This window comes from Pseudoliparis swirei, chromosome 4 (assembly GCF_029220125.1).
Source record: "Pseudoliparis swirei isolate HS2019 ecotype Mariana Trench chromosome 4, NWPU_hadal_v1, whole genome shotgun sequence".
NCBI lineage: Eukaryota > Metazoa > Chordata > Actinopteri > Perciformes > Liparidae > Pseudoliparis > Pseudoliparis swirei.
The window spans coordinates 18,007,909-18,034,021 of NC_079391.1; the positions used below are offsets into that span (position 1 = coordinate 18,007,909).

The 26,113-nt window shown below is 43.9% G+C and overlaps 3 protein-coding genes across 17 annotated transcripts in view; 1 reads left to right on the top strand and 2 right to left on the bottom strand.

Annotated features, from left to right (window-relative positions):
- Nucleotides 1-1,797, top strand: part of LOC130192931 (protein TANC1-like) — a 34,508-nt gene extending 32,711 nt beyond the window's left edge. The window contains exon 29 of the mRNA XM_056413134.1: nucleotides 109-1,797. Within this exon, the coding sequence (XP_056269109.1) occupies nucleotides 109-1,471 (1,363 nt within the window). The 3' untranslated portion in view covers nucleotides 1,472-1,797. The remainder of the gene's footprint in view (nucleotides 1-108) is intronic.
- Nucleotides 1,798-2,559: 762 nt separating this feature from the next.
- On the bottom strand, nucleotides 2,560-11,564 carry wdsub1 (WD repeat, sterile alpha motif and U-box domain containing 1). Of its 2 annotated transcripts, XM_056413125.1 has the most exons (13): nucleotides 11,497-11,564; nucleotides 10,312-10,723; nucleotides 9,719-9,906; nucleotides 9,039-9,125; nucleotides 8,813-8,906; nucleotides 8,236-8,269; nucleotides 8,096-8,136; nucleotides 6,480-6,586; nucleotides 6,096-6,113; nucleotides 5,968-5,991; nucleotides 5,422-5,601; nucleotides 3,994-4,128; nucleotides 2,560-3,911 (listed from the first exon to the last, which is right to left on the bottom strand). In XM_056413125.1, the coding sequence occupies exons 2-13, from the start codon at nucleotides 10,707-10,709 to the stop codon at nucleotides 3,760-3,762; spliced, it is 1,458 nt and encodes a 485-aa protein (XP_056269100.1). In that variant the 5' UTR covers nucleotides 10,710-10,723; nucleotides 11,497-11,564; the 3' UTR covers nucleotides 2,560-3,759. The 2 variants fall into 2 exon arrangements, with proteins under 2 accessions (XP_056269100.1, XP_056269101.1); XM_056413126.1 differs by lacking the exon at nucleotides 6,096-6,113.
- Nucleotides 11,565-12,932: 1,368 nt separating this feature from the next.
- The window catches only part of baz2ba (bromodomain adjacent to zinc finger domain, 2Ba), a 65,532-nt gene continuing 52,351 nt past the window's right edge, over nucleotides 12,933-26,113 (bottom strand). For 5 of the 14 annotated variants that reach the window (XM_056412218.1, XM_056412217.1, XM_056412224.1 and 2 more), the window contains 18 exons: nucleotides 24,462-24,527; nucleotides 23,978-24,118; nucleotides 23,141-23,395; nucleotides 22,540-22,763; nucleotides 21,967-22,041; nucleotides 21,654-21,885; nucleotides 21,497-21,559; nucleotides 20,837-20,981; nucleotides 19,679-20,469; nucleotides 19,281-19,533; nucleotides 18,884-19,039; nucleotides 18,059-18,219; nucleotides 17,640-17,980; nucleotides 16,874-17,009; nucleotides 16,636-16,782; nucleotides 15,670-15,971; nucleotides 14,524-14,667; nucleotides 12,933-14,363 (listed from right to left, as the gene is read on the bottom strand). In XM_056412218.1, coding sequence (XP_056268193.1) covers nucleotides 14,207-14,363; nucleotides 14,524-14,667; nucleotides 15,670-15,971; nucleotides 16,636-16,782; nucleotides 16,874-17,009; nucleotides 17,640-17,980; nucleotides 18,059-18,219; nucleotides 18,884-19,039; nucleotides 19,281-19,533; nucleotides 19,679-20,469; nucleotides 20,837-20,981; nucleotides 21,497-21,559; nucleotides 21,654-21,885; nucleotides 21,967-22,041; nucleotides 22,540-22,763; nucleotides 23,141-23,395; nucleotides 23,978-24,118; nucleotides 24,462-24,527 — 3,789 coding nt within the window. In that variant the 3' untranslated portion in view covers nucleotides 12,933-14,206. The remainder of the gene's footprint in view (nucleotides 14,364-14,523; nucleotides 14,668-15,669; nucleotides 15,972-16,635; nucleotides 16,783-16,873; nucleotides 17,010-17,639; nucleotides 17,981-18,058; nucleotides 18,220-18,883; nucleotides 19,040-19,280; nucleotides 19,534-19,678; nucleotides 20,470-20,836; nucleotides 20,982-21,496; nucleotides 21,560-21,653; nucleotides 21,886-21,966; nucleotides 22,042-22,539; nucleotides 22,764-23,140; nucleotides 23,396-23,977; nucleotides 24,119-24,461; nucleotides 24,528-26,113) is intronic. The other 9 variants (XM_056412227.1, XM_056412226.1, XM_056412225.1 and 6 more) reach the window with 5 other exon arrangements.

Below are 26,113 nucleotides of genomic sequence, written 5' to 3' on the forward strand. Positions count from 1 at the left end.
TCAATTAAAAGTAACGATTGCAAGAATCACCAATTCCCCAGGACACTACGTCTCTGTACATGAACTGTTGTTTAAAGTTCCTTTGTTCATTCTCTCTGCCCTCCCCAGGCAGTTTGCCGCAGCTCTGGCAGACCTCCACGAAGCAGCACGACTCTCCCCGTCCAACCGGGAGATCCGCCGCCTGCTGGTTCGCGTCGAGGAGGAATGCAAACATCATCAGAAGGCATCCGGCTCCGACATGGCCCAGGGCTACAACAGGGACCCGCACACCCACCACCATCAGGCCCCGGGGGAGGAGGCAGACGTCTATTCGCAGGGAAGCCTCGAGAGGCAAGTCCCCGCGCAGGAGACGGATGCAGAGAAGGAGGAAGAGAGAGAGGAAGGGGAAGGGGCGAGCATGCAGTGTGGCAAAAGCGCCGAATGTTGGCCCATGAATCCGTACGCTCCGAACAGGACTCTCCCTGCAGGTGCAGCCTTTGGTTTAGCAGACCAGTCGCCGTGTTTCCCTCAAGAGGAATATGTGCAAAACCAACTTTGTGTGGACTTGCCCGAGTCTGTTCCTGCGATCAACCGGCAGACCCAGAACCAGGGACTCAGCAGGACTCACCACCACTGCCACTCCCTCCAGTCGGGGAGCAGAGTGGGGGGCAGGCCTCTCTCTCTGTGCGGCCCCTCCAGCCCTCTGCCAGGCAGACATATCTCCACCTCCCTGAGGCCTGCGCCGGCGCTCGGTGTTGACATCGGCCACGGATTAACCAACGAACAGTCTGGACACAGTCCCACTGAGCTCTATCACCCCATGTCCCCCATCAGCTCCTCCCCACCTGGGCCTCTCCAGATGTACCAGCCACGCTCCTCCAGCTTCTCCAGGGGCTCCGACAGACTCTCCACCCACTCTGTGGCTCTGGATGGCCTGGCACTTGCTCTGGGCTCTGGTATGGAGGTCAGGAGGGAGGCTGGTGGAGGAGGGACCGCGGGCTCAAGGGGCTCCAGCTCCAGTCAGGCCTCCAGTGGGAACCTGTCGGACGGCGGCAGGCAGCAGGTGCTGGACACCCCGTGCCCCATCAAGAGCAGCGGCAGCTTCAAGACGAAGCCGGAGATAAAGCCCCGGCCTTTCATGGGAGTAATGGACAAATCGGTGCGAGTCCAGGGCCAGCAGACCTCTGGCCTGAGCCGGCAGGGAGGCGGGCTGGAGAGCTTCAGTATGTCAGTCATGGAGTTCCAGGGGTTGAACAACGAGTTCAAACGCGCTTCATTCCAGGAGCAGCTCTCTGGAAGTCAGGCAAACAGCCAGCAGCAAGGTCGGGAGTTTGTGGAGCGGCTCCACCAGCGAGAGGCCAGAGGCGCGGCCCACTCCCAGCTACGCTTCCCCGACGGGAGGCACAGACAGGCGAGCTTAACGAGAGACAACCCCGCTCTGCATATGGCTCCCATCAAACCCAAGCGCTCATTTATAGAGTCTAACGTCTGATTATCAAAGTACAGATACAGGCTGTTTTTAACAAACTAGGTCCCAAATAAAGGTAGCAAGGGAGACTTTGAGAGCAGCTCCCTTCCCTGAGCCGGGAGAGTTATGCTGCTGCACTGCATTTACAATCTAGAGCCAGGATTCAACTCGGGCTCCTCTGCTTCTGCTTACATGTCTAGAGCTACACTAATGTATTCCAAGAAAACCAGACATACCTTAAGTAGGGATAAAAACATAAAAAAGTAGTATATTGTCTCAACTTTTAATTTATTATAACAAATATAAAAGTCAGAGAAAGTTTTGTGCACGAATATATATATATATAAATATAAAAATCATGCTTGCAGAATAGTTAGTTGCAGGATATGATCATTTCTCTCGTTAAGTGTCTTTTTAAAAACATTTATATTTGTACGGTCTCCACTATATTTACAGATTCTATATTTCCCTGTAAGTGGTTAACTGTCAGCATTACGGGCTTCAACAGAAATGACTGTGTGCTTGAGATTCTTTTTCTTGGACATTTGATAACAAACATTTGATAAGTGTACAGCTGTTGTGAGCTGTACGGTTGGCAAGTTCGTCATAATCGAATATTGAATTGATTGCTTCAAGATTCACAGTATGTTATTTATTTTTGCATAGCAGAGAGCATATTCATATGAAGTGTGTTTTGGTTTATTTGAATACAGAGAGAGAGAGAGAAAGAGAGCATTTACACGTGCAACAGTTGAGGATAGAACATCTTTTGGGGGCGCTTTTCAGTGGGGTAAGAGGGCCCTGCCACTGCAACACAGGGGGTTTTCGATTCCATCCCCCATCCCCCCAAAGTCGTCGTCCTTGAGCAAGGCACTGAACCCCCAGTTGCTCCCCGGCGCTTCACCCAGCCACTGCTCCTTAATAACTAAGGATGGGTTAAATGCAGAGAACTAATTTCCCCTTGGGGATAAATAATAGTGTATATAAAAATTTAAGAGACTTTGTACACAGCTGTATGTCCATAGTTATCATATATGGATTACAAAATGTTACATTATTATTGTGGTAAAATAAAATATCAATGGAGGACTACACTTCTGCATCTCCTTTCACAGTACACTCCATCACATGTTGCCTCAGCTCCAGAGTGTGTGGAAGGGTAAAAGGTTTATGGTACAACTTAAGTTATCTAAACTGAAAATCACGTCATCAAAATAAACTGTTTGTATAACAATGTGGACGTGGCAAATTCTAGGAAATATCTTCATTAATGTCATTCATTTTATCAAGTGCTGAATTGTAGCCGTTCCCACCAGGTTTGAACCAAGCTCGGTCCAACAATGTGCAAATAGTGGTTTAGTAAGGGTTCCAACATTACTCTTTTTTAATGGCGTTCCTCATCCAAATGTAAATTAAGGCCCCACTATGTAGCTTTCAGAAACTCAGATTATTGTTTTTTGGTTGTTCAATCAAAGAAAGGTAATAATGATTATAAAATACACTTACGGCCATTCAATCAATGTTTTTATTTTTATTTTGAAGCTACATGTTTGGATTAGTATATGAATTATCTTTAATCATACATATATTTAGAAATAGGACTAATTAAAATAAACAAAAGTGCCTGTTTAAGGTGAGCCTAGTCAAAATGTTAGTCATGTACACTTAAAAGAAAATCAGAAGCCTGCAGTGTTGATTACATGTGTACTTATTTCTTTTGTGAATTGGTTTCTCTACAGAACTTTATTATACAATATCAGACCGACCCCTTTCCCTAACAGTCGAGCACAAATCATCACTTTATTGACTACATTTAATTAAACACATCCAGCAGAGCAAGTAGCCACCTGAAGAAACTAAATTTCGCGCTCTGTTAGCTCGGTGTTTGGTCTCCACCGCCTCCCGAGGGAAACATCCAGCTCTTAACTGCCAAATGCTTCTCAGTTTTCGTCGAAGGCAGAGTGAACTAAAACATTTGCAGGCCAGAAAGCAAAAATCACCTCAAAACCATCTGCAGAGCTTTGTTGTTATGATCATTTTGAAGTTGCGTTCTTCAGGTGGCCAAAAGGAGCCGCCCCCTCGTATCGCTCTGCAGCTACTTCATGGAATGTTACGACCAGTCGAACTTCAGATACATTAAGTACATTCAGAGTTGTTGCTACAATTCTGCTCCCCAGTGGTTTAAAATGGCATCTTTACAAATGAGTGCAACCAAAGACGCTGCCCGAGTGCAGATGCCTCCTTTGGAGCCACATTGGCACCCATAGCTGAAATGGCTGTGGTTTGTCTACTTTAGGGAAATAGTTGGGATGCTAGTGGGTGGTCTTCCAGCGGCCAATAGCCATCTTCAGGGTGTGGTTAGGGGTGAGCAGCGTGGTCATTAAAGGGAGGTTGGTCATGGGGCTGGAGCGGTTCTTAGTGCCGATCCAGCCAGCGATGGCCTCCCTCTCATACGAGTATCCATCTGGTGGCACAATGTCAACAATGTATTCAAATTACTCAGGCACAAAGTTTGGTGTCGTTATATGTAAAAGAACCTCGCTTACCGGCAGCAATGACTGGTTCCCTCATCAGCTCTCTGGTGATCGGACACAAGAACTCGTCAGGAACGCCTGAACACACTGAACCACTCTTCAGCTCCTCCACCTTCCTCAGGAGTTTACTGCGCAGGCCTACTGACTCTATATACACACACACACACACACACAGTCATGTTTAGTTGCTTTGAAGTAAAAAGAAGAAAACAAGGAAAAATAGTAATAGAGGTCAACTTAAACAAATTTACATTAATCACAGAGCTATTAACATATTTTTTTTTTAGGATGGACATTTCAAGACAAGGTGTCATGGCAGGGAATAATTAATGGGGACAACAAATATGTGCCTGGCTCATTCACCACACACACACACACACACACACACACACACACACACAGTGTGTGTCCTCATTAAAGTCGAAACCATTGGAGCCTCAGGAGGAACAAGCCGAACTGACCAAAACACCAACGTCAATAATAACATCAATATCACGGTTTGGAGCCTTCGTTCTTCTCGCACTTCACACTCCCGGATGGTGGATGTGAGCGTGGGTGAGAGAGAACGTGGTGGGAGCGGATCATGTCTGCCGACTGTCTGTCCAATTCAAAGTTAAACGCTCAAGCGCCGTTGAGCTTGAGCGTCGGTAACAGTGACGGCCGGAGAATACAGAAACATCGGATTGGGATGGAGAAAAGAACGATCTGGTGAAATAAGAAGAGGAACTCCCTCTGAAGGCAAAGCACTTTGTCGACTCCCTGATAATCTCACTGGTACGCTTTGTTTCATTTTCTAGCGCCACCTCTAGAGAAGAAAAGCACACTTATTGATTTCACTCCCACCTTTAAGAGATATAAGCCTGTTCCTCTGTCTCGCTTTGCAGTCGATAGAATAGAAACGCTGCTCCTCAAAGCTGTTCTCAGTGAGTTCTGCTGAGGAGGATTCATGCAACGTTACTAAAAACAGAACAATGTGAACGCAAGCTGTCACAGCACTGGAGCCGTGTAAACCGAGGAGTGATTGGCAGTCACTGTGGGATGGAAATGACGGCATGGAAATACAACAAACATTTGCTGACAACTACGAGACGAATACTGGCCGAGCTGGTAGACGCACCAACAGCAGAGCACTCCTACTTCAGGATTGGGGTTACGCATTTAAAAAATTAAAAAATCATAAAAAGAAAGACCCGATAAAGTCTGATAAGCTCAAATGTCCTCGTTTCAGAGATATACTTGGATAAAAACAAGAAGCCCTAATGCTATTGGGAGTAAATCCACTTCATACCTTATGAGAAATATCGTTTTGGGGCTTGGGTTATGTAACTGATGAAGTGCTCCAGATTAAAGTCAATACCCATGAGACGGGTTTATATTCTTACATCGGGGGCCAAAGCGAGCATCAGGGCTATGACAGAACGAGATGTTCGTCTTCCTCACCTATGTGCAGCTCTGACGTCAGGGTTTCCTTGGTGAGACGGAGCAGCTCCGTCCCATCCATGTTGTTGGCCCTGAATTTGTCCACCAATCCCTGGAGGCCTTCCCCCTCCAGCCACGCAGACACGTCCCCCTCCGACCAATCGCTGACCAGCAGCATGGATCGGCTCGCCGAGCTTCTCCCTGAGAGTCAAAGCGAGATGCTCGGTCCTTGTCCGCCGCCTTTAGAAAAATGGCCAAATAGTCCCCATGCAACCCTCTGCTGGAATCCTGCTGACTAGTTATTGATTAGGGGGGCCGTGCCGAGCCAGATATAAATAAATAAATGTCTGGAGGGTTCAATAATATCTTATTTGACACAAGATATAACCAAAAGCTGAAAAGGAGCTTGTGTATTGCAAACATGGACTTTGCACCCACTGCTATACACACGGCCGTCCCCCATCATCACAACATTATTGTGTTGTTTTGTGCACATATTGCATGAGGGTGTAGGTTCCCCAGTGTAGGAGAAGGAAATACAGAAATAAGTATTGTATTGCTTCCTACCTTCACTTGTCAGATCAGACCCTCCTAGAACAAACACAAAGGAAGAAGTGACTGTAAACATGAGCAATGCTGTGCAACCGTTCAGACTGAAGAGGGATGAAGGAAAAGAACGTGTAAATAAAACTAACCAGGCAACGACTTCCCATCTTTCCATTGGACACGAGGTTCATTGAAGGAGACAGACACGGGCAACAGATTACACGACATGTCATCAAACATTAACATATGTAGGTGTTACTCTATTGGAGTGTGTGTGTGTGTATGTGTGTTCAAAGTTATCTTTATTGTCAATGTTCCAATGTTAAACATACAGATAATCGAAAGTATGTTTGTCTTTTTTGTCCACCATAAAGCGAAATAATAGTAATAAAGTAATAAATACATTTCAAACCGTTAAACAACAACAAATAACATTTAGACAACATACATTTGACAAATTAAGAACAACAAAAAAAGCAGCATTTAACAAAGGAGTGGGAGTGTGTGTGTGTTTGTGTGTGTGTGTTTCCCACCACGTTCACTGCAGCCATCCTCCAGCCTCCAGATGTTCACAGTCTTATCCATGGATCCTGTCGCGATAAGTGGTGAAGTTGGAGAGAAGCAACATGCCGTCACGTATCTGCAACAGTGGACAGACAAAACTCTAAACTGGAAGGACTCGGTCTGCATGTCCTTCTCTGCACGGGTATCAGGTAAAAAGAAACTGAAGTGGGAAATACAAAACGTGGAGATATACTTTTGAAAGAACATAAACCTGGAGAAGTCAGTTGCTAGGAGTAACTTTTAAGATATTAGTGATTCTGTGAGCAACCGATCCTCAAAGCCCAAAATCTTAGTCCTGAGCCTCGCAGCCGCCGTAAGCCCCGTCTGAGGATCTGAGGCTGCAGTTGGGCTCTTACAGGGTTCACAGGTGGGCACGAAGGTTCAATACCAGACCTAAATATGTGCCATATATGCAAATGCTCTCCATCAGTGAAGGTTTACCACGTCACAGGCTGCACTAAAGATCTAAATATGGATTCAAATGATATTTCAGGAGATTCAGGAAAGTCAAAGCAGTAATAATGAGGATGAGCCAGATTGCTCAGAAGATGTTGATCCACAAAAGCCCGTCGACTTCAATCAACGTCTTTATAAGATTTTTTTTTAAACCAACGCTGTTACATTATCACTTCCAAAGTCAAATGAGTTTCCTTCAGGCATTTTGTCAAGTGCTGTGATTTACTTGGTGTTTTCCATTCATCCACTTTCTCTCAACTTGCCTCCTCTGCTTCTCTTCAGATGGAGGTTTTCAAAGTGACTTTTATTTGTCCCACTGAATTGAAGAGAGCTTTTTGCCTTTCATTCACAGGTGGCTGGATGGGCGGAAATAGCTTAGAAGTGTGATCATTCAGCTGTGGCCTATGTGTCGGGGAAGAGACACGGAGAGAGTAGACTTACCTTTAAAGAAAAAAAATTATAAACGCATGTTTTCGTGACCACATTGGCTCCTAATCTATTAAAATGTGCTGCTCTCCCTACAAGTGAGATATTGTTGTTAACGAGTAGTCACAGTTTCTAAAACTGACTTTTACTTCTGATGTTTCATATAATTGATACATTTTTGGCATCAATACCTAATAAAAAAACAGTTTGGAAAAATCTCAGTGTGACGTTTCATCATATTTGTCAATTTGTCTCAAAAACTAAATAATTCCACGAAAACATTGTGAAGTATTTTGCAGTGGATTTCACCCAGAAATATTGAAAACAGACGGAGCTTATATTTGTTACCACCAGAGAACTCCTGAGTGAAAAACCTCTTTCAGGAATTCTGCACAAACATCTAGTGTGTAAGTGGTGAAGTATACATATTAAATGTAATATAATCGATAAAAACGTTTTAAAAAGTGTTTTTTCAAATGTTACGTATTGTTCTTTAAAAATATATCAATATAATATCTGGTCAAGATATGAATAAATAAAAGATTATATAAGAAAATATACATAACAATAATACAAAACTACAAGATATATTGTCTGGCAAGATAAGAGAAATTAACGTATTTATCTTGGGACTTCATATTCGTATTCAATGAGAAAATCTACTCAACAAAACGTAACCGCGTGAACATAAGTTAGTATTTACCTCTCGTGCTGGTTCAATGTGTAAAGCAAAAGTGCATTCTCCTGCAAACAGACACAACAAAACATAAACATTGTGTTGTGAATGCAGCCAAATATAACATAACCTGTTACGACCAACTAAATGAATAGAAATGAACTCACAGCATCGTAGATGGTCACAGTTTTGTCCACAGAGCTGAAGGGAAAAAAGAGAAAACTGTAACGATGAGAGCAATATTTAAAAAGGAAGAATAACTATCTGGTACATCACGTTCAGGTCCACCTTCACTCATTGAGGAATAAAGCGGCATCTGTCGCCCTCTGGTGGCTGCACGGTCGTATTGCACTCTGATCGTCGTGTCAGTGCCTAGTTGTGCCTGCTTGTATATCGAGGAATATTATCTATATTTTACATCAATGTCTTTATCCTAAATAGAAACAGACATGAATGCTGATCTAGTCAAGATCAAGATGTTGAAATATGTTTGTTAAAAGGCTCATCAAATACGTTTTTGTATATCATTTACAGTCACCAACATATTTTAGATGTTTCATTAAACTCCAGGTAACATTTGGTTGAAAATGTATTTGATTTTGCACATGGCCAGACAGAAAATATTGGCTCAAATCAATTTAAAAACCAGCTTTGGAAAATGGTTGTAAGAAATGTATTAAGTATATATAATCTGTATTGAGAGGTTAAAACGTCCAAAGTCACCAATACGCTTAAAGATCTCACCCAGACACGAGCAGCTGCCCGTCTGAGGAGAACGCACAGGAGAGGACCGGGGCCGCCTGGCCCCTCAACGTGTGGAGGAGCCGCATCTTAGCACCTAAGAACACACACACACACACGATGAGCCAGCGGCCTGACGGTGCCCTCAGCGTGCCGATTAAAGAGCTGACGAGCAAAAAGCAACAGCAGCGTTGCGATGTTTCTGTTCAGCGTTTGACAAAGCGGTTACCTCCAGAGGTGATCTTGGTAACGACCCAGATCTTCAGGAGACTGTCTTGCCCACAGGACGCCAGACGGAACTGCACGACTTCACCACCTAAAGGGACAAAAACAAACGAATATTGGTGTGCGATACCAAACAAATCACAGACTTACACAAACAGCTGTGGCTTGACTCTGAGGAAACTTGTTGGTGGATGTCAGTATAACAGTAATGTCCCCACATTCATCTTCTAGAAAGACATTTGGTATAATAATGGGACAGTATGACGTGCATTTTTATTAATGTGAAAGCCGACTGACATTATCAGCCAGAAATGGCTTCTCAGAGAGATAAGAAGATGTTGACAGGTATGAAAAAGGAAATTGCAGCATTTTACAGGTCACTTTCCAAATCAGTTTAATATTAAGATATTTATAGTTCAAAATATTTGAAATATGAATGCATCTCATATGTACCGTTGTTCTCACGTTTCAACTGGAAAATATCTTGCTTCTGTCCCTACATCTCCAGCTAATCTTTTAATAACCAGATTTAATGGATTCTTGCCAAAAAATATTGACTTCAGAAGTTTATAAGAAAAAAATACGAATTGTATTTTACGATTTCTTTCTTCCCAAACGCCACCAGAACCCCCTCACTAAGCCGTGTGTCACAGAGTAGAAGACAAACACAGCAATGGTTGTCACCGCTGAGGATGCTGGGAGCGAAGGTGCAGCAGGTGACCCCCAGGTCGTGAGCGTTTTTCTCCACGTGGAGCTGGTTCACGTCCAGGTCCCACAGGCGCAGGTCCCCGTAGGTGGAGCCCGTCATGAACATCTGACTGCAAGGGCTGAAGGAGCAGGCCACCATGGTCGTGTCATTCACCGCCCCGGTCCTTTACAAACACAACCGACGAGCAGCTGCGTCAGCAGGACATCTTTCATTGCCGTTGCTCAAGTACAGGAACACGCGCCACTGGTTATGTTATATTATTATGTGATGCAACTGTTAACGGTGGCGTGAGAAGAGCAGACTGCACCGAGGTGTCCTCTCCCTTTGTCAAGATATGAGAAAGACGTGTAACTATGTTGTATATCTGTATGAATAGGCCTGTAATTAACAATGTATCATTATTTCATCTGCTGAATGCTTTTTCCAATTAATCTATTAATCAATAAGTCCATAAAATATCAAAAAGTAGTGAATGAAAAAAGTACAAAACCAAACCCTTGTAAATGTATTAGCTGTTGATCCACTACTGCTTCAGCTCTGCAACAATGGGAGCTAGACTCAAACTTACCTGCGCAGCTGCTTGGAGGGGAAATCCCACAGAGCCAGAGAGCCGTCCGACGCTCCAGAAACCAGGTGGGCGGAGTCCGGAGAGAGCGCACAGACCCTCACTGGACTCCGCCCGGGATGCTCCAGGACGGCCTCCAGCTCGCCGGTGTCGGTGGACCAAATCATCGTGGTTGCGTCCGTGGAGCAGGAGGCCAGGAACTGTCCGCAGGGGCTGAAGCAGCAGCAGTGGACGCCGTATCCGTGTCCCGACAGCGGCGAGAAGGGCAGCTCGGAGAAGTCGCGGGAGTTGTATACCCTGAGGGTTTTGTCCCCGGAGCACGTGGCAAACAGTTTGCCGGAGAAGGCACACGAGTTGATGTCATCTCGGTGGTCTTGTAAGGTGCAGATCAGAGACGTCATTTGTCGAGCCGGTCCTGAAGTTCACATAGAGGGAAGGAGACGCGTACAAATGAGCAGAAGGGCCTTTCAATTGTATTCCTGACGCACTAATGTGCACCTCGCCTCATGTTGCATCAGCATCAGACTTACCTGGTGCATCTCACATTATGAAGAGTCTCTTTTCAGAAGCATGTACATAGATATCCATGGATTTTATTATTGATACTTTTATGTAAATAACGTGTACAATGCTTAATAATGTAGCTGATAAAGGGCTACAATAAACACTATTATGGTTTGTGGATTTTGTTCTAAGCTATTTGTGGATTATATTTAGTAGTTACAATCTGATTCTGCAAACATAACGAGCAGCTATTGCCGTCAGATAAGAGTAGTGACGTAGTGTGAGTATATGGGAGCTGCAAAGGGAAATACTCCAGTAAAGTACAATTAACATGTGACGTTAGCCTACTTCCCAGAACTGTAGAGGCCGTTTGAGGAACCGGGCTCATTCAAATTGAACGCAGCGAAAAACAAGGACAATACAAATGGCGACGTTTGTTTTTTAAGGTGTGTGAAATGAACATTAGCTCGGCTGTCAGACCGACCGAGAGGAAAGGAACCGGAGAGGAACCGGAGAGGAACCCCGCAGGGAGCCCCGTGTCTGTGGGGGGACGGAGGCTAACGGTACAGCCTCAAGCTAACTGCCCCTTCCTGCGATGACGTCTGGTTATAAAGTCACACTCAGAGGCGGGAAACGAACTGTGTGTCAACAGTCGGTTATAAATCTAACGGAACCGCACGTTACCTTTCTCCGTCGTGTCGCCCGGTTCAGTTCAACGTTGTTTACTTCCTCATCGAACAGCTGACCGTGATGCACCGCGGGTGACGTCATCCTGAAGGCAGGACTCAGGACGTTCACTGAAGTAGTCTACGTGTACATGTACCTGTGCTTGTACCTGTACATGTACGTGTACATGTACCTGTACAGGTACAAGCACAGTTCTGAGGTACTTACATTGAGTATATCCATTTCCTGCTAATTCTACTCCGTCTTCTACTGCATGTATTTGATCATTTGTGTCACTAGTTAGCATTTTAATAATACAAATGTAATCAACAAATCAAATGTGGCAGATTATTATAGTTTAAAATAAGGCAAGGTAAGTAGTACTGTAGTAGTGTTAGTGTGAAGTCCTTTAGAGCAGCAACATTGAAGCTATGTACACATTAATGCATAAATAATCGAGTTATATAACATACATTATTCTAAAATATGCCACACCGCATATTATGTAAAATGTTGCCATATATTATACAATGTGTACTTTTACTTTTGGTAGTTAATGCATATTTTGAGGAACATACTTTTGTACTTTTACTAATGTAGGACTGTTAGTTAGAGTATTTCACTGAGGTATTGATCCTAAGATCTGAGTGTTTATGAGGACTGTAAGTGGGTCATGATGGACATTTGGAGTGCTTTGGATTCTGTTTTATGTTTATTTAGTAAGGACAGTTGTTGTAAAACCTGATGTGTTTCTAGCACAGCGCTTACCCACAATTCATCAATATGCATGTTCAGTATTCATTTGCATAATTCATTCAACACAGTGCGTGAACCCCATCATTGCTGAGTCCAATTACAATGTCCCTGTTATTCTACTTCAGTTTAAAGGGAAACACAGAACTTTTTATTTTATTTGAATGTAATTAATTTTACAGCCTGGTTACTTGTTACATTTCAGGTTAAGACATAAACAGCCAAAGACAAAACATATAAGCATGTAGGTATATAGTTTAGACAACATTAAAATGCTGCTTACATGTTCGGGCCTCTAATACGACGGACAGCGGCCATTCTGAGTGAAAAGTAGATCTTCTTTCCAATCCGTTTCTCTCTACTTTCACCTAATTAAAATAAAACTATACATGCAGGACTTTTACCTCGAATAGTAAATTACCCCGTGTGGTGTTGTTAGTTTAAATGATCAAAATACTTCTTCCACAACTCCCTTTATGCATTTTTGTTATTGCCTGCACCATCTTGAACACACACTGTTGAAAGGTGTTTATGTTTGTGTCTTTGATAGCACTGCAGCACTGAGGTATTTGATATTAAGGTATTAGATGAACTTTCTACAAACTGCTAGTATAAAGAATACAAGGGATTCATCAATACATCTGGATTTTGCCCCAAAAATATTCTGCAGGAGAGAATTGAAATAAAACAAGTTGAAGTCATTTACGTTGAAAAACATCCTTTTAATAGGTCCGTGCCACACACTAGTGAAAAATAAAGCTCCTACAAAAGAATGATACTTTTATTCCACAATATCTTAAATAAAGTAACTTCAAGTACTCTTGACTTGGGTACAAAAAAATCTAGCTGCCGCCATCAGGCCACAACACACAGCAAGGTTCAACACAGTGGTTACAAATGGCCTTAGGTCCTCTGTATTGTGGCAGATTACGAGGAAATGCATCATGGAAGCATAACTGAATGCTTGTTGTTCCTTTTTTTTCTTCTATGGTGAGGAATGATTTCTGTATCACCGTCCAACTTTGGAGACCTTGTTGGATTGAAATCATATTTTTTTTAAACGATGTTGTCATAAGAATGAAAACTAAAAACAATAACATCCCCTACATGCCCCTGTTGGAAGGGTAGGCACTACCAAGATTAAGGATACCACAGTGTTTGCAGAGGATATGTATATACTGTACAAACAATATTTATGATAATGTTTTCATCACGTTCACTAAAATAGAATGCTACAATCATTCTAAGGCATAAACAATATCTTAATATTCTTAAACAATTTGTACACATCGTTCCAAACAAGACATAATATTGACATTAATAAACAGTATATACACATGAATCACCAATGTCTCACTGTCCGTCTGCTGTTCCTGTAAATAAATGCAGTTTTACAGTCTGAACATATGAATACAGTCCTCTGTTGCCCCAAAGCACTGAACAGTGTAAACAGTTTTTTTTTCTTGGCTTTGTTTAATATTTGGGAGAAAAATTATAACACAAAGACACATTCCTTTTTTATTTCAAAGCAGTTCAGCTGATTCTTCCTTTTCATAGAAAATGAAGTGGACCTTGATTCATAAATAATTATTACAAAATTAAATACATTCACTATAATACGATTAAATAACAAAAGACTATTTACAAGTAGTGGAAAGTCTTCTAGCGCAGACGCATCAGTGACAGTTGAGGATTAATTCAGTGCAGTGTTCTGAGACAGGGAATGGTATTGCACTACGACACCCCCATTTCTACGGGACTCTTTGGGGCTTTATCCCTGTTGTCATAAAATCCAGCGCACCTCATGTAATTACTTTTTTTTCTTCTCCCCCACACACACCGAGGATTCCTTATTACGGATTTGACTTCTTCCATCCTGCAAAGCCACATTCTCCATCAGAAAATCGAAACAAATGTAAAACCTGGTGCTCCGGTATGAAAAGTTGAATGAGTTGACGGAGAGACTGAACCGACTTTAGATTGTTTGTTTCAGGAGCTCGGTCCAGCGCTTCTCAAAGAACTTCCTCATGTTATGACCAGCTCGACCAATGTCTGAATTGTCTTCATTGAATCTTTCGCAGTTATCAAAGACCAAGTTGACGTCAATGATGAAGGTCTCAAGGTTTTGATACCTGAAATTGAAAAAAAGGAAGTCTTAAGTTGAGACCATATTCTGTGGTGGAACTACAACGTGTTTTTCTGACAACACACCAGTCTGACTTTATAAAATCCTGTAGAAATGTCCTGACAGCCTTCAGTGAAACAGAACTAAAGGAGGCGCTGGGAACTTACTGGCTGTTCACAAGCTTCTCACGGATGGTGAAGAAGTCCATCGATTTCTTGATGACCTTCCTGTAGCCGGGGACCGATTTCAGGTTGACGGGTGTGAGGAAAGGCCATGCATCCGGATGCCGCTCCAACTCAGCGAGGAGCACCCTGTTGAACACACACACACATGTACATGCATACAGTGAGACAGAGAAACAGCTGTGGAGCTTTCTTCCACTGGGACATTTATAATGTCCTCTTCCTTTAAAGGAGCAGTGTGTAGGATTCAGTGCCCCCCCCCCCCCCCCCCCACACACACACACACCTTCCAAGATGTCAGGGAAGCTTCAGTAACGTAAAAACGTGAAAGGCCCTCACCAGAGTGTTTGGTTGGTAAGTTTTGGGTTACTATAGCAACATGGCGGTGTGACATGGTGGACTGTGTGAAGCAACCGACTCCCAATGCAGACTTAAGGAATCATTCTAAGGTCACGGAAACGCAACATTTTTGGTCATTATGCAATGTAAACAGTTATGAATATTATTTTCCATTTCTGACAACAAATCACCCTCAATCCTACACACTGGTCCTCTACACTGGTTATATTCAATATGTCCATATTGTCAATGGACTCCCTCCCTTGTATTTTTGATTTATTTTTGTACGGCCTTTAGTCACTTTTATAATCCAATAGAACTATAATTTATTATTATAATCCATCACTCGCCAAAACTGAACTCATAGTTGTCTTTGTGATGAACAAATACAACTTGTAATCTTAATAGAAAAGGCTAAATAGTATTTGTTATTACATGTCATTTAGCTGACGCTTTTATCCAAAGCGACTTACAATCCTGTTACATACACTGTAGACGCAGCTACAGGGAGCAACTCAGGGTTAAGTGTCTTGCTCAAGGACACATCGACGAGGGCGGGGATTGAACCTCGAACCCCCTGATTGAAAGACGGACCTGCTACCCACTGACCCATAGTCGCCCTGTTATAAGCAGACCTTAAATTTAAGTAAACCACAGAATAATCGTATTCGCTGATCAAGAGGAATCAACCTCTTGATCCTGTCCTACAGGAGATGGCAGCGACTGTAAAAGCAGATGTATAAGAGAAGGATTCAATAGGAAGACGAGTATGAACTAGCCGGGGCCACATACCTGCATAATCCAAGGTCCCTGTTGTTGTCTCTCGCCGTCTTGGCTCTCTTCACACACACAGGGTTCTCCTGATTGGCTGCTGGCACACCAGGTGAGCTTTCCTCTGTTTTCCTCTTCCTGTTGGTGTCTTTTGCTCCTTTCTTGGGCGTGCTGCTGGTGCCGGCCGGGTTGTCCTCCGCTACTTCTCCGTTACCTGCCTGCTTCCCGTTTTTCTTCGCCTCTCCACCTTTTTTAGCACCTCCTCCGCTCGATGCTGCTGCCTTGCTTGGATGTTTTTTGTTTTTGGGAGATGGTCCACTTGCCTGCAGAGAGTAAACAATGCATTCGTTGAAGTCTGGTGCAATGAAAACTAAAACTATAGGGTCCCCTGACCGATGTATCATACTAATGTTGGCCTTTTCAGAACAATTAGTTCATTCTGTCATATGTTAGACCACCAATATTATTAGTTTCTTCCATGACCCAATCTAAATAAAAAAAACATCACAATAAGCTTGAAATAAAATGTTATAACTCTGAATTTTATAATTAGGAGAGTTTTTTGTCACTCAATAGGATTAATGCAAACTCAATTGTGCAGACAATACAATTTCAAAGTAAATGTAAGAAAACAGGAAATGTGTATTCCTTGCAGTTGTTCTGAGGGCTGTGGCTCTCTGTGTGTGGGTTTCTCTCTCTCTCCCACTATCTACTCTCACCTTTCTTTTGCCCACTTTCAAATAAATGCATAAAATCCCCCAAATTACTTTGAGCACAATAGAGTACTGAGGAAAAATAACATCCATCGACAGGTTTGAATACAAAAAGATCTGTATTTGGCTGTCACATAACACCATTTGCAGATGCTGCATGTGTTGTGGATAATTTCCTACAGAGAAAAGTGTGAATGAAAAGAACACATGCAGAACAAATCGGATTTCCTCTACAAATAATCGACTGTGGAGAGATGATAAATGGGCTTGATACCTTGGATATGCAGGCAGGGCAGTACCAGTCCCCCTCTGGGATAGTGGTGATCTTGGGTTTGTGACAGTAAGTGTGGCAGCCTTTGTCACAGCCGTCACACAGCAGGAGGAGGTCCTCGTTATCTCCTTTCCTGCACATCTGACAGTACTAAAAAAAACAAGTGCATCCATTAAAAAACAGCATACTCCTTCTGAATAGAGCTGTTTTTGATTTAGCGTGGTGGAAATACGCTGCTCACCACTTTCATGATGGACCTCTCCCAGGCGATAGACTTCTGCAGTTGCTGGATACACATGGCTAACTGGGCAGCGCTACGCACTTCAGCCAGAGCCTTTCTCCACACCTTCATACCGTGGGCCACCTCCTCCTCGCTGCTGAGACAAGATAATGAGAAGTGATGAGACACAGAGAGGTTGACATATACGTGAATATGTGGGCGTATTTACACACACACACACACACACATACACACAATAGGCAGTAAACTGTATCAGTTGAGCCAGCCGCCAACAAGACAGCAGAACAGAAAGAGCTCCAGCTGTGCAGAGACAGGCATGAGGATATTGGGAGGAGGAGGAGGAGGAGGAGGAAGAAGGGTGTAGGGCGCCAAGAAGAGGTACACACCGATTTTGTGATGTAAAGGGGAACTTCATGCAAAAGAGTGAAAACCCTGTGAAAGCGTATACTGTACAGTGGGAGACATGAGTATGCCCACAACCAAGGTTACTGATGCAAACACCATGCAGATGACTGCAGAAAAAAACAAGCCAGTAAACAAAACCTTTACAGGAAATGAAACTGAGTGGAGACCCCCCCCCCACCCCGCCCAGGAAACCGCACAAGACCAAAGAAACAAACAAAAATGCAACAAGCCACCACAGAAATCTGCTGTGAAAGCAGCAAAGACCCTCTCTCTTTGAGTAGGATGGGAAACACAAAGCACACAGAGAGAGGAAAGGGTCTTAGTGTGAGAGTGGGAAGCTTTGGTTGGAGAAATGACCTACCCTTCCCTGTCAGCACTAGTGGATGGGGCAGGAGCAGGGACAGTGACCGTACCCATATTATCCAGCCTGATCTGAATGGTGGTACCTAAGGGGCTCCTCAGGTACCTTCTCTCGATGTTGCGCTCCAGATCAGCCAGACGTGTCACTGCTATGTCCAGCGGGTTGTCCAGGTGACGCATCACCCCGCCCTTGTCTCCCCGCTCCTCCGGGTGCTCCCTGTCTCCCCCGTTGGCCGACCTCGGCATTGGTTTGGTGGGGGGCTTGTGCTCGTAATACACCAGGTCCTCTCGCTCGGATTGAGGGTCCGGAAATGTCCAGCCCTGGGAGAGGACATCAGGCCTCTGATCACACGACTCCGCGTGTTAAAACAAGTTCCTTACACCACTGACAAAATGTGCAGGGTTATGTAAGTGCTTTACCTTGACCTGCAGGCTGGCGGCGGTGACCTTCCTCTCCAGCTCCTCCACCTGCTGCAGCACGGCAATGTCCATCTCCATCGCCTGCTCCTCAACACACCAGCCCCGCACGGACTCCACACTGACCTGGCTCTCCTCGAGCTCACGCAGCCCGATCATGGCCACTAGATGCACGACATGAGACATCAGTCAGCCATAGATGCACACACAAACACCCTCGCCGATGCGGGTAAACACACGAGCGGTGAAGCCAAACATCCATGGGTATTCATGTGGCTTGGTCATACATAATACAGTGTTTGCAGTGTATTCAGGAATCATCAAGGGCATGCATCAATGTTTAAACATCAGCACAACAAAACTGTATGTGTTGCTGCACAAAATAATCTAACTCCTACATACATACATACAATATATGATATTTACTGTGATTATGTGCTCAAAGGGAGTGTTGAAGCACTTATGTTGATTTGCACTTCACACATTTCATTTATTTACACTACACACATACACACACTTTGCATTTTGCACACTGTCTATATTTAATATTTTTATATTTAATTTAATTTGTCATTAGTATTGTGTATTGTGTATGCATATATGTTGTATATATACATATATATTTTATTTTATATTTTACTTTGTATACTTGTATACATCTATATCTTTCACTTGTATACATCTATATCTTTCAACCCTGTTTTTTATATTTTGTTTTATATTTTATTTTTTATTCTTGTGTGTTTAGTTTATTGGTGCTGCTACTGTTACGACAAATTTCCCCTTGGGGATTAATAAAGTATATATCTATCTATCTATCTATCTTACCGTCTCTGTGTTTGGTGCAGACCTGGGGGATGATCTCTGTGTACTTCTGCATTTGCCTCTGGAGGCCTTTCTCTCTCATGCCCCGGCTGTGGAGAGCACTGACGAGGGCCCTCAGCTGCTCGATGTTAGACACCCGCCACCACCCTGTCAGATTCTCTGAGACAATGAGCACAAACAGGCACGTAAACTACAAGTCAAAGAACATGCGTCACAGTAACAAGGTGCTTCGTTCAGCTGTGGTATACCCAAATGTATTTGTGTACAGTGGAGCGGAACATTCCCAAACCCAATTATCTTGGATTATTTAGGGGAAATCTGTGAATTCTTCTCAAATAAGAAAACAGGCAGTGATTACAGCCTCGACTTTAATATCGCTCCATGCTTTTGGGTCACGTACCCTCTGGAATAGGCCGAGGTGTGGCGTGGTCTTGGGATTTGGGAATCTCCAGGGCAGGAGAGGACATGGATGAGGTTTTCTCAAGGCAAGGTAAAGGTGATTCGCTCTTGCTGGAGACACTTGCTGCTGTGTTGCCCTCCAGAGAGTGACCCAGCATGGGATTGGGGCTGCTGCACAAAGGCAGGATGGAATTTATCATGCCACAGGGCCAGCCTCCGAAGGAAACGCTGAGCAATGAAGCACCTGACTTCGCCTGGAGAGAAAAGAGGGGAAAACAAAAGGGTGAGGGAAGTGGAGGAAAACATAACGAAGGGTCACGGCCTATGGGATCTTGTTCATGGCAGAAACAAATTTGCAGAACACAGCGATCTCTCTTTGTGTCCGGCCAGCAGCCTCACCTGCAGGGCTGATAGTGGGTAGTTGAGGAGGCCAGCCGGGTGGTGCGGGCTCACAGAGGCTGAGGCAGCAGAAGGGGTGAGAGGCAGGGCGGGGGACCGAGGCGGGGATCTGGGCATGGCTGGGGTGGAGGATGCCTGGGGAGACACACGGGGCACTCCTGGAGGAGGCGTGGTGATGGAAGTGAGGTCACAGGGGTTGCGAGGGAGCAGACTGAACCAGTGTCCGCTCCTCTCTGTCAGGACTCTGAGCAGCTGGTCGTTGGCTTGGAATGAGAGGTATGGAGACGGAGCCGGAGGAGTGCTCCCTGAGCTTTGACGTGGGGCTGGCAGGCAAGGGACCGATAAGGAGGTTGAGGCTGGGGGAGGGATGCTTGTTGTGTCATTAGTGGTCACCATGGAGTGGGTTGTTGCTCCTGCTGGCTCACAGGTACTGTGACTGGCGGAGGAGGATGTTCCTGTGGTCGTGGCAACAGGAGTGCCTAAGGGGCTCGTGCGGTTTTGTCTCACATGGGGACTCTCCTTGTCCTCTGCCATTCCCGTTTCTTTGCCGACGTTGTTGGCGTCCAGGAATGTGCACAGTTTGGAAACACAGCCTGGCTGCTGGTAGAAGAGGGCGTTTTTCTTCCCCTCGTGCTCTTTTTCCTCCTCTGCCTCGTGCTCCAGGCCTCGCGTTTGATCGAGGTTGGTGGGTTTCTCCTTCTGCAACTCGATCTCCTGAGGTTCCTCCTTGACCTTGACCTCCTCCACTGCTCTCCTCCTCCTCTGTCGCTCCTCCTCCTGTTCCTCTGGAGCTGCGGAGAGAGAGCACTGTTAATGTATCTGAAAACTACGGTGGTTGAGAGCTAATTCTTCTGTAGCATTACTCAACACTTGCTTTTGGGAGAAAAGTAGAGTTGTGTTCGATTAATAAAGTTTTAGTCATTGAGGATTAAGACAAAGTAAAACATCAGCATATTTTACATTGCAAAAAACAGCTGATCATGCAGCAAAACAGATGTTTTCACAACATTTCTTCCCTGCCCTTCCTGCAACATCAACTCTTACATTTTAATTTTCCAGACTGAGTGTGAATAAAATGTGCTCTGCAATCAGACGAGCATATTGAAGCATTTTAAGATGGGAATCCATCACACTTGGCATGCAGTGTGTTGTAACTACCTTCTCCACTCTCCATGGCTTCGATGAAGACCCCTCCGCAGTGGGGAAGTACCCAGTACCGGCGGCGGTAACGGTCCTGGCCATACATCATGGAGCGCAGAGAATGGGAGATTTCAAACAGCTTCCTCCTGGTCTGATGATGCTGCTGCAAATGGACAAAACACACTCTGTGATTTCTGTACATTGTTTTGATCTACACGCATGCTACCACCTGTCCTTTTGTAATCACGGTGATATATTGAGCATCACATGTTATGCTAATTAGGTAATTTATTAAGCTAATTAATGCCTTCATTACTCAGCGTACATGTTTATAATATGAACAAAACATAGTTGCTTTATATTGAATATTTAGAATATGTAGCATTTTTCTTATTTCCCCTAACCTGATCTATTATGAGTGTAGGATGTTTGAGGTGTTACCGCTTATGCATTGTGTTAAATTGTCTTTAAACTCATCTTTATGGCGACATACAGTGAAGTCCTGCATGAACATGAACGATGAGAAAGCAAAAACAGCAATAATGTTCAACATTTTTGAAGTTGATCTTTTCTTCTCAGACAATTTTTATTTTTGTCTCACCGTGTGTCATTTCTCACCAAACATTATCAGTGTCAGCCAACCGTGCATTTCCTTTCTGATTTCTTCTAAGAACATACCTTGGCTAATTTCTCTATCTGCTTCTCCAGCTCCTCCAGACTGGTGGCGTGGTCAACTTCCTCCTGACAGGACAGAGCAAACAGAGTCAATGTCTGTGAGCAAACCTCAAAGGTCACTTTTGATGATGGATTGATGGATGTATCTATCTTTTTTTACCTCATCATATGTCTCTTTTTTAACCTTCTTTATTTCTTCTTCTTCCTCCTCCTCATCATCATCCTCTGCCTGGTCATCACTGTCGTCTTCCTCTTCTTCGTCGTCGTCGCTGTCTCCGCCCAGTTTCCTCTTGCGTTTGATGGCAGAGGACGGAGTGCCGATGGACTGGGTCTCCTCAACCCCCATACTGGCCTCTCTCCTCCCGGTGCGTTTGGCATGAATGGTCCTCAACCTTTATAAAAGCAGTCAGGTTCAGTGTGATGGTGTCCAGAGAATCCAGGCATTCTTATTTTTAGGATTAAAGAAAACATACTTCTTCAGTTTCCCCTCCATAATGATCTTGTCTTTCCTCATGTTTACCATCTGGTCCAGGCTCTTGTCAATCTCACTGGAAGAGGAGACAGAATCCCGTCAAGTTACAGTTGTGCATGAGTATGTCCATGTTTTCAGGATTCTCAGAATGTAGAACAAAATATATTACGAGGGAGATAAGAGCTCAATAAGCTGGTATCCCGGAGCACAAATTGATACTTGCATAAATCCCTTATAATCAAAAAGACTCCACTGCTAATTACGGGTCCCTACTGCAGCTGTATTAAGCTGTTTCCACTGCATCAATAAAACACACCATTATTGGCTAATTAATAACTTGAGTGTTATGCAAAGTAAGAGCATGTAGAGAACATGGTAGATGAATATATTATCTCAGTGAACCTTTTGTGAGTGTTGGATTTCTAGTTTTTTTATTTTGTATTATTTGAATCCAGAGGTAGAAGAAGTATTGCAACCATTCTACAATGTGACACTAATGCAGACTGTGTTAATAACACCAGTACAGGGCTCAGATGGACAGTCTCAATATTTTACTTTCAGCTGCTTCTTCTACCTGATAACCGCTCTGCTGCAGGCCAGCTCATTAGCCAGGAAGCCCAGAATCGATGCCTTCTGGGAAGGCTTGTGGGCCTGGAAGGCCTTGGTCTTCAGACTGAGGGCCAGAGGAGCCAGATCTGTATTGGCACAATGGGCTCCCATGTACATCTGCAGCACCTCAGACACATTATCCCTGTTAATGCCAACGTTGGTCAGGTGGTCCCCCAGCATGGTTTTGGTCTGATAGACAAGGAGAGAACGCCAAAGAGGTCAAGTTAATGAACATTTCCTTGATTCAATTCAGATGCATTTAGTCATCATGCATGAAAAAGTACAAACATGAAAACTAGAGTAAACCTCAAAACAAAAAAAGAACAATATTACAATGGCAGAAATAATCTATAAACAATCCAATAGTCATCCATTTAAAAATAGCAAATAATACGGACAATTGTTATTATCAAAGTACCAGGGACTAGTTGGTTGGTGCATTACTGAAGTATATCCATACAATAAATGCTGATAGCTATTCTAAATCTAAGCGATTCAACATATGTAATGTTACATGTCATATGTTTGGCATGCAAAACCACTTAATGAACTTTGAACTAGCTCACCTTTTGTCCAGGTGGCAAACCAGGATCACACACTGCCAGAGAAAGCAGTTTGACCAGAAGGTCCTGGACGTGGCCCATGCTGTCCCCGACATTGAGCAAGCCCTCCTGCAGCATGCCCAGGGTGGGCACATCCAGATTCAAATCGAGGCCTAAAACCTTCCCGAAGCCTCGCAGGAACTGCATCAGCATCAGGCAGTCAGACACGGCACATCCTGGGAGGATGAGTCCAGGAATCCGGGAGAACTCAGGGAGAGGCTGCACAAAGGGAAATAGGTCAAGGATTGCTACTGTATGTGTCACTGGGAGAGGCAGTACATCCAATGTGGACCAGAGTAAATTGTGATTTAAACAGCTGTAGGAAAATGGGAGTAAAGTGGTCATTACAGCTCACACTTGTTGACCGTTATCAAGATGGTGCTTTGCAATTTGCAGCGATGATAGCTTAGTTTCTACATTGTGTAGTACTCTCATTTTACCACTTGGGGGCACACACCTCCACACATAAAAATGCTCACGACCATGTGGTCCATTGTAAGTACTGAACCTCAAGAAAACACTAAACTGACTATTTAATAGTAATACTACTACTACTACTACTAATAATAATAATAATAATATTAATAATAATAATAATACAAATATAATGAAAAATGATAATGCTGACAGAAATGCTGTGACTACGCCCCCCTCCTGCTTTAATTCAATGTATTGAACAGCACCTTAATAAGAAAACCTGACAATATCTAGGACATCAAAGTGTGAATGCGCTATAGGTTTTCTTTGAAGGATTAACTTTACACCCATAGCGCTGAGCAAATGATCTTTTTTCTTGACTACCTTGTGATCAGACAGACACATGTCTTCATTTGGCTTCTTCAGCTCCCTCGCTATCTCCATTTCTAGCCTCCGTTGCTCCAGTTTTCGCTCTTTGTTCAGGCGCTTCGCATCCCTTTTCTCCTGCCGCAAGCGCTCACGCTCCTGGAGAGTCCGAAATTCAAGAGAGCATTAAGGAAGCAAAGTGTGGGTGTGCATTAGTGTTTGTGTGTGTGTGTGTGTGTGTGTGTATGTGTGTGTTTGCATGTGTGTGTGTGTGTGTATGTGAAAACAGACAGGAAGGTTTACTTGACTTTGCTGAGCAGTATTGTAATTCAGCCTAATGCTGCTGTGCATTCAAAAGAAAAGTGCTTGAGGGCCAGAATCTTTTGACTTGGAAAGTGTGGAGAAAAAATGAATAGAGGGGGAAGAGCACACAAAAAGGAGAGAAAGCGGGAATCCACCTGGGATTTTTATGGAGTGGACTGTTTGTGTGCATGTGGGCTACCTCTGCTTTCTTGCGAGCCTCAACCGCCTTCATCAGCATTACATGTTGCCTCCTCCTCTCCCTCTCCTAGAGTGGCAGAAACACAGGCACATTAACAAGCACGCATTGCACATACAGCACTCAAGGTCGACTAAATTTAGTCTGCATTAATGCAAAATACGTGATGCGCTAACAATTCAAGCGCGGAACCATACTTGAACAGACACAAAACAATGCTTCACATGGATACACTTTCACATGTATGGTGGAAGCATAAGTGAAGAGTACAGTATTACGATGACAACCAAAAAGCAACACAGAGATGCAGTACAAAGTAGATGTGATGACAGGCTCAAAAAAGAGAAGCAGCTGGAATCGGTGGCGGCGCCTCTAAACTAAAGCTGACACAACAAAAGCAACAAAATACTGGTTGCCAGAAGTCTTCACACGTGCCACATTGGCATGATCCAAATATTAAATTATTTTACATGAGGCAATGTTCATGCTTTTTTTGGTTTTTTTTTACACATCGTTCTCATAATATTTGGCGAGGGGGGCGACAAATAGGAATAGATGGTAAAGACTAGCTACAAGCAGAGCAGTTCCACCTCAGTGGTTTTGGCAGCGTAAGTATTAGCACAGTATGTGACTGCCGAGGATGAGACATCTAGGTTGTCCTTTGGTGCATGGTACACAGTCTACTGCGAAAGGGCACAGAAATCACTGGTGACTGACTATCATTTCATTTGATCTCTTTAGGTTTCCCGCTCCACCGTATCAGGCTGTCATTCCTTCTGTGATCCACCAGAAACACACAATTGCCACTATTAGGGCTTGCCGAGGACATTTCCAGCACATAGTGGATGAAATGGGCTAGTTTGTAAGGATTGTTTTGTCATTGTGATAAACAAAACAGGCCAGGAGCCAAGCACTCTGCTACCATATTTATATGTCCTTATTGGTTTGACTTAGCTCCAAATGGAGAACTTCAAAAAGGACATCGAGACTGTGGCATTCAGCTTTTTCGAGCTTTCCACTTCATCAAACACAATGAATATGTCCAGGGGTATTATGATAACAAGCTACAGAGAATCAAAAGCAATGCAATTGCATTGTGACAACCGTAAATACCAGGATTATTTCATGTATCTCAGTTTGCTCTGAGGGAAGGCACAAGGGGTTAATGCCACAATGGGCTCAGAGTCCACTATGAAACAGATAGGCAGACCTTTAGATTCAGCTGTGACTGTGTTTGAGTGAGGACAAGCAGGACAGCCAGGACAAAATAAAATACTACACAGAATCATAATTGTCCCCGTGGTGGAACTAACTATCGTGTTGTTTTCCAATTGATCAGGTTTATTTGCAAATGTAGTGCTGCACCCCCACCAAACTCGGACGGGGGGATCTGCCTGGATGTATCTCCACCATAAAGACAAAACGATTCTCGGTAGCTGTTTTCATTATTTGTGCGGAGTACATGAACAGTGAATGACAGAGAGGCTGGGATGGGGCAGGTTAAAGTCCGGCACTCTGTGGACTGCAGAACAGATGCACGGAAGAACACACACAAGCTCGACGTCTGGGCCGAATCGCCAAGCACTCACGGGGTAACACAGGCTACTCCAATACAACGGTTAGACAATGTATGTGATGGATGGAAACTCCTCGAG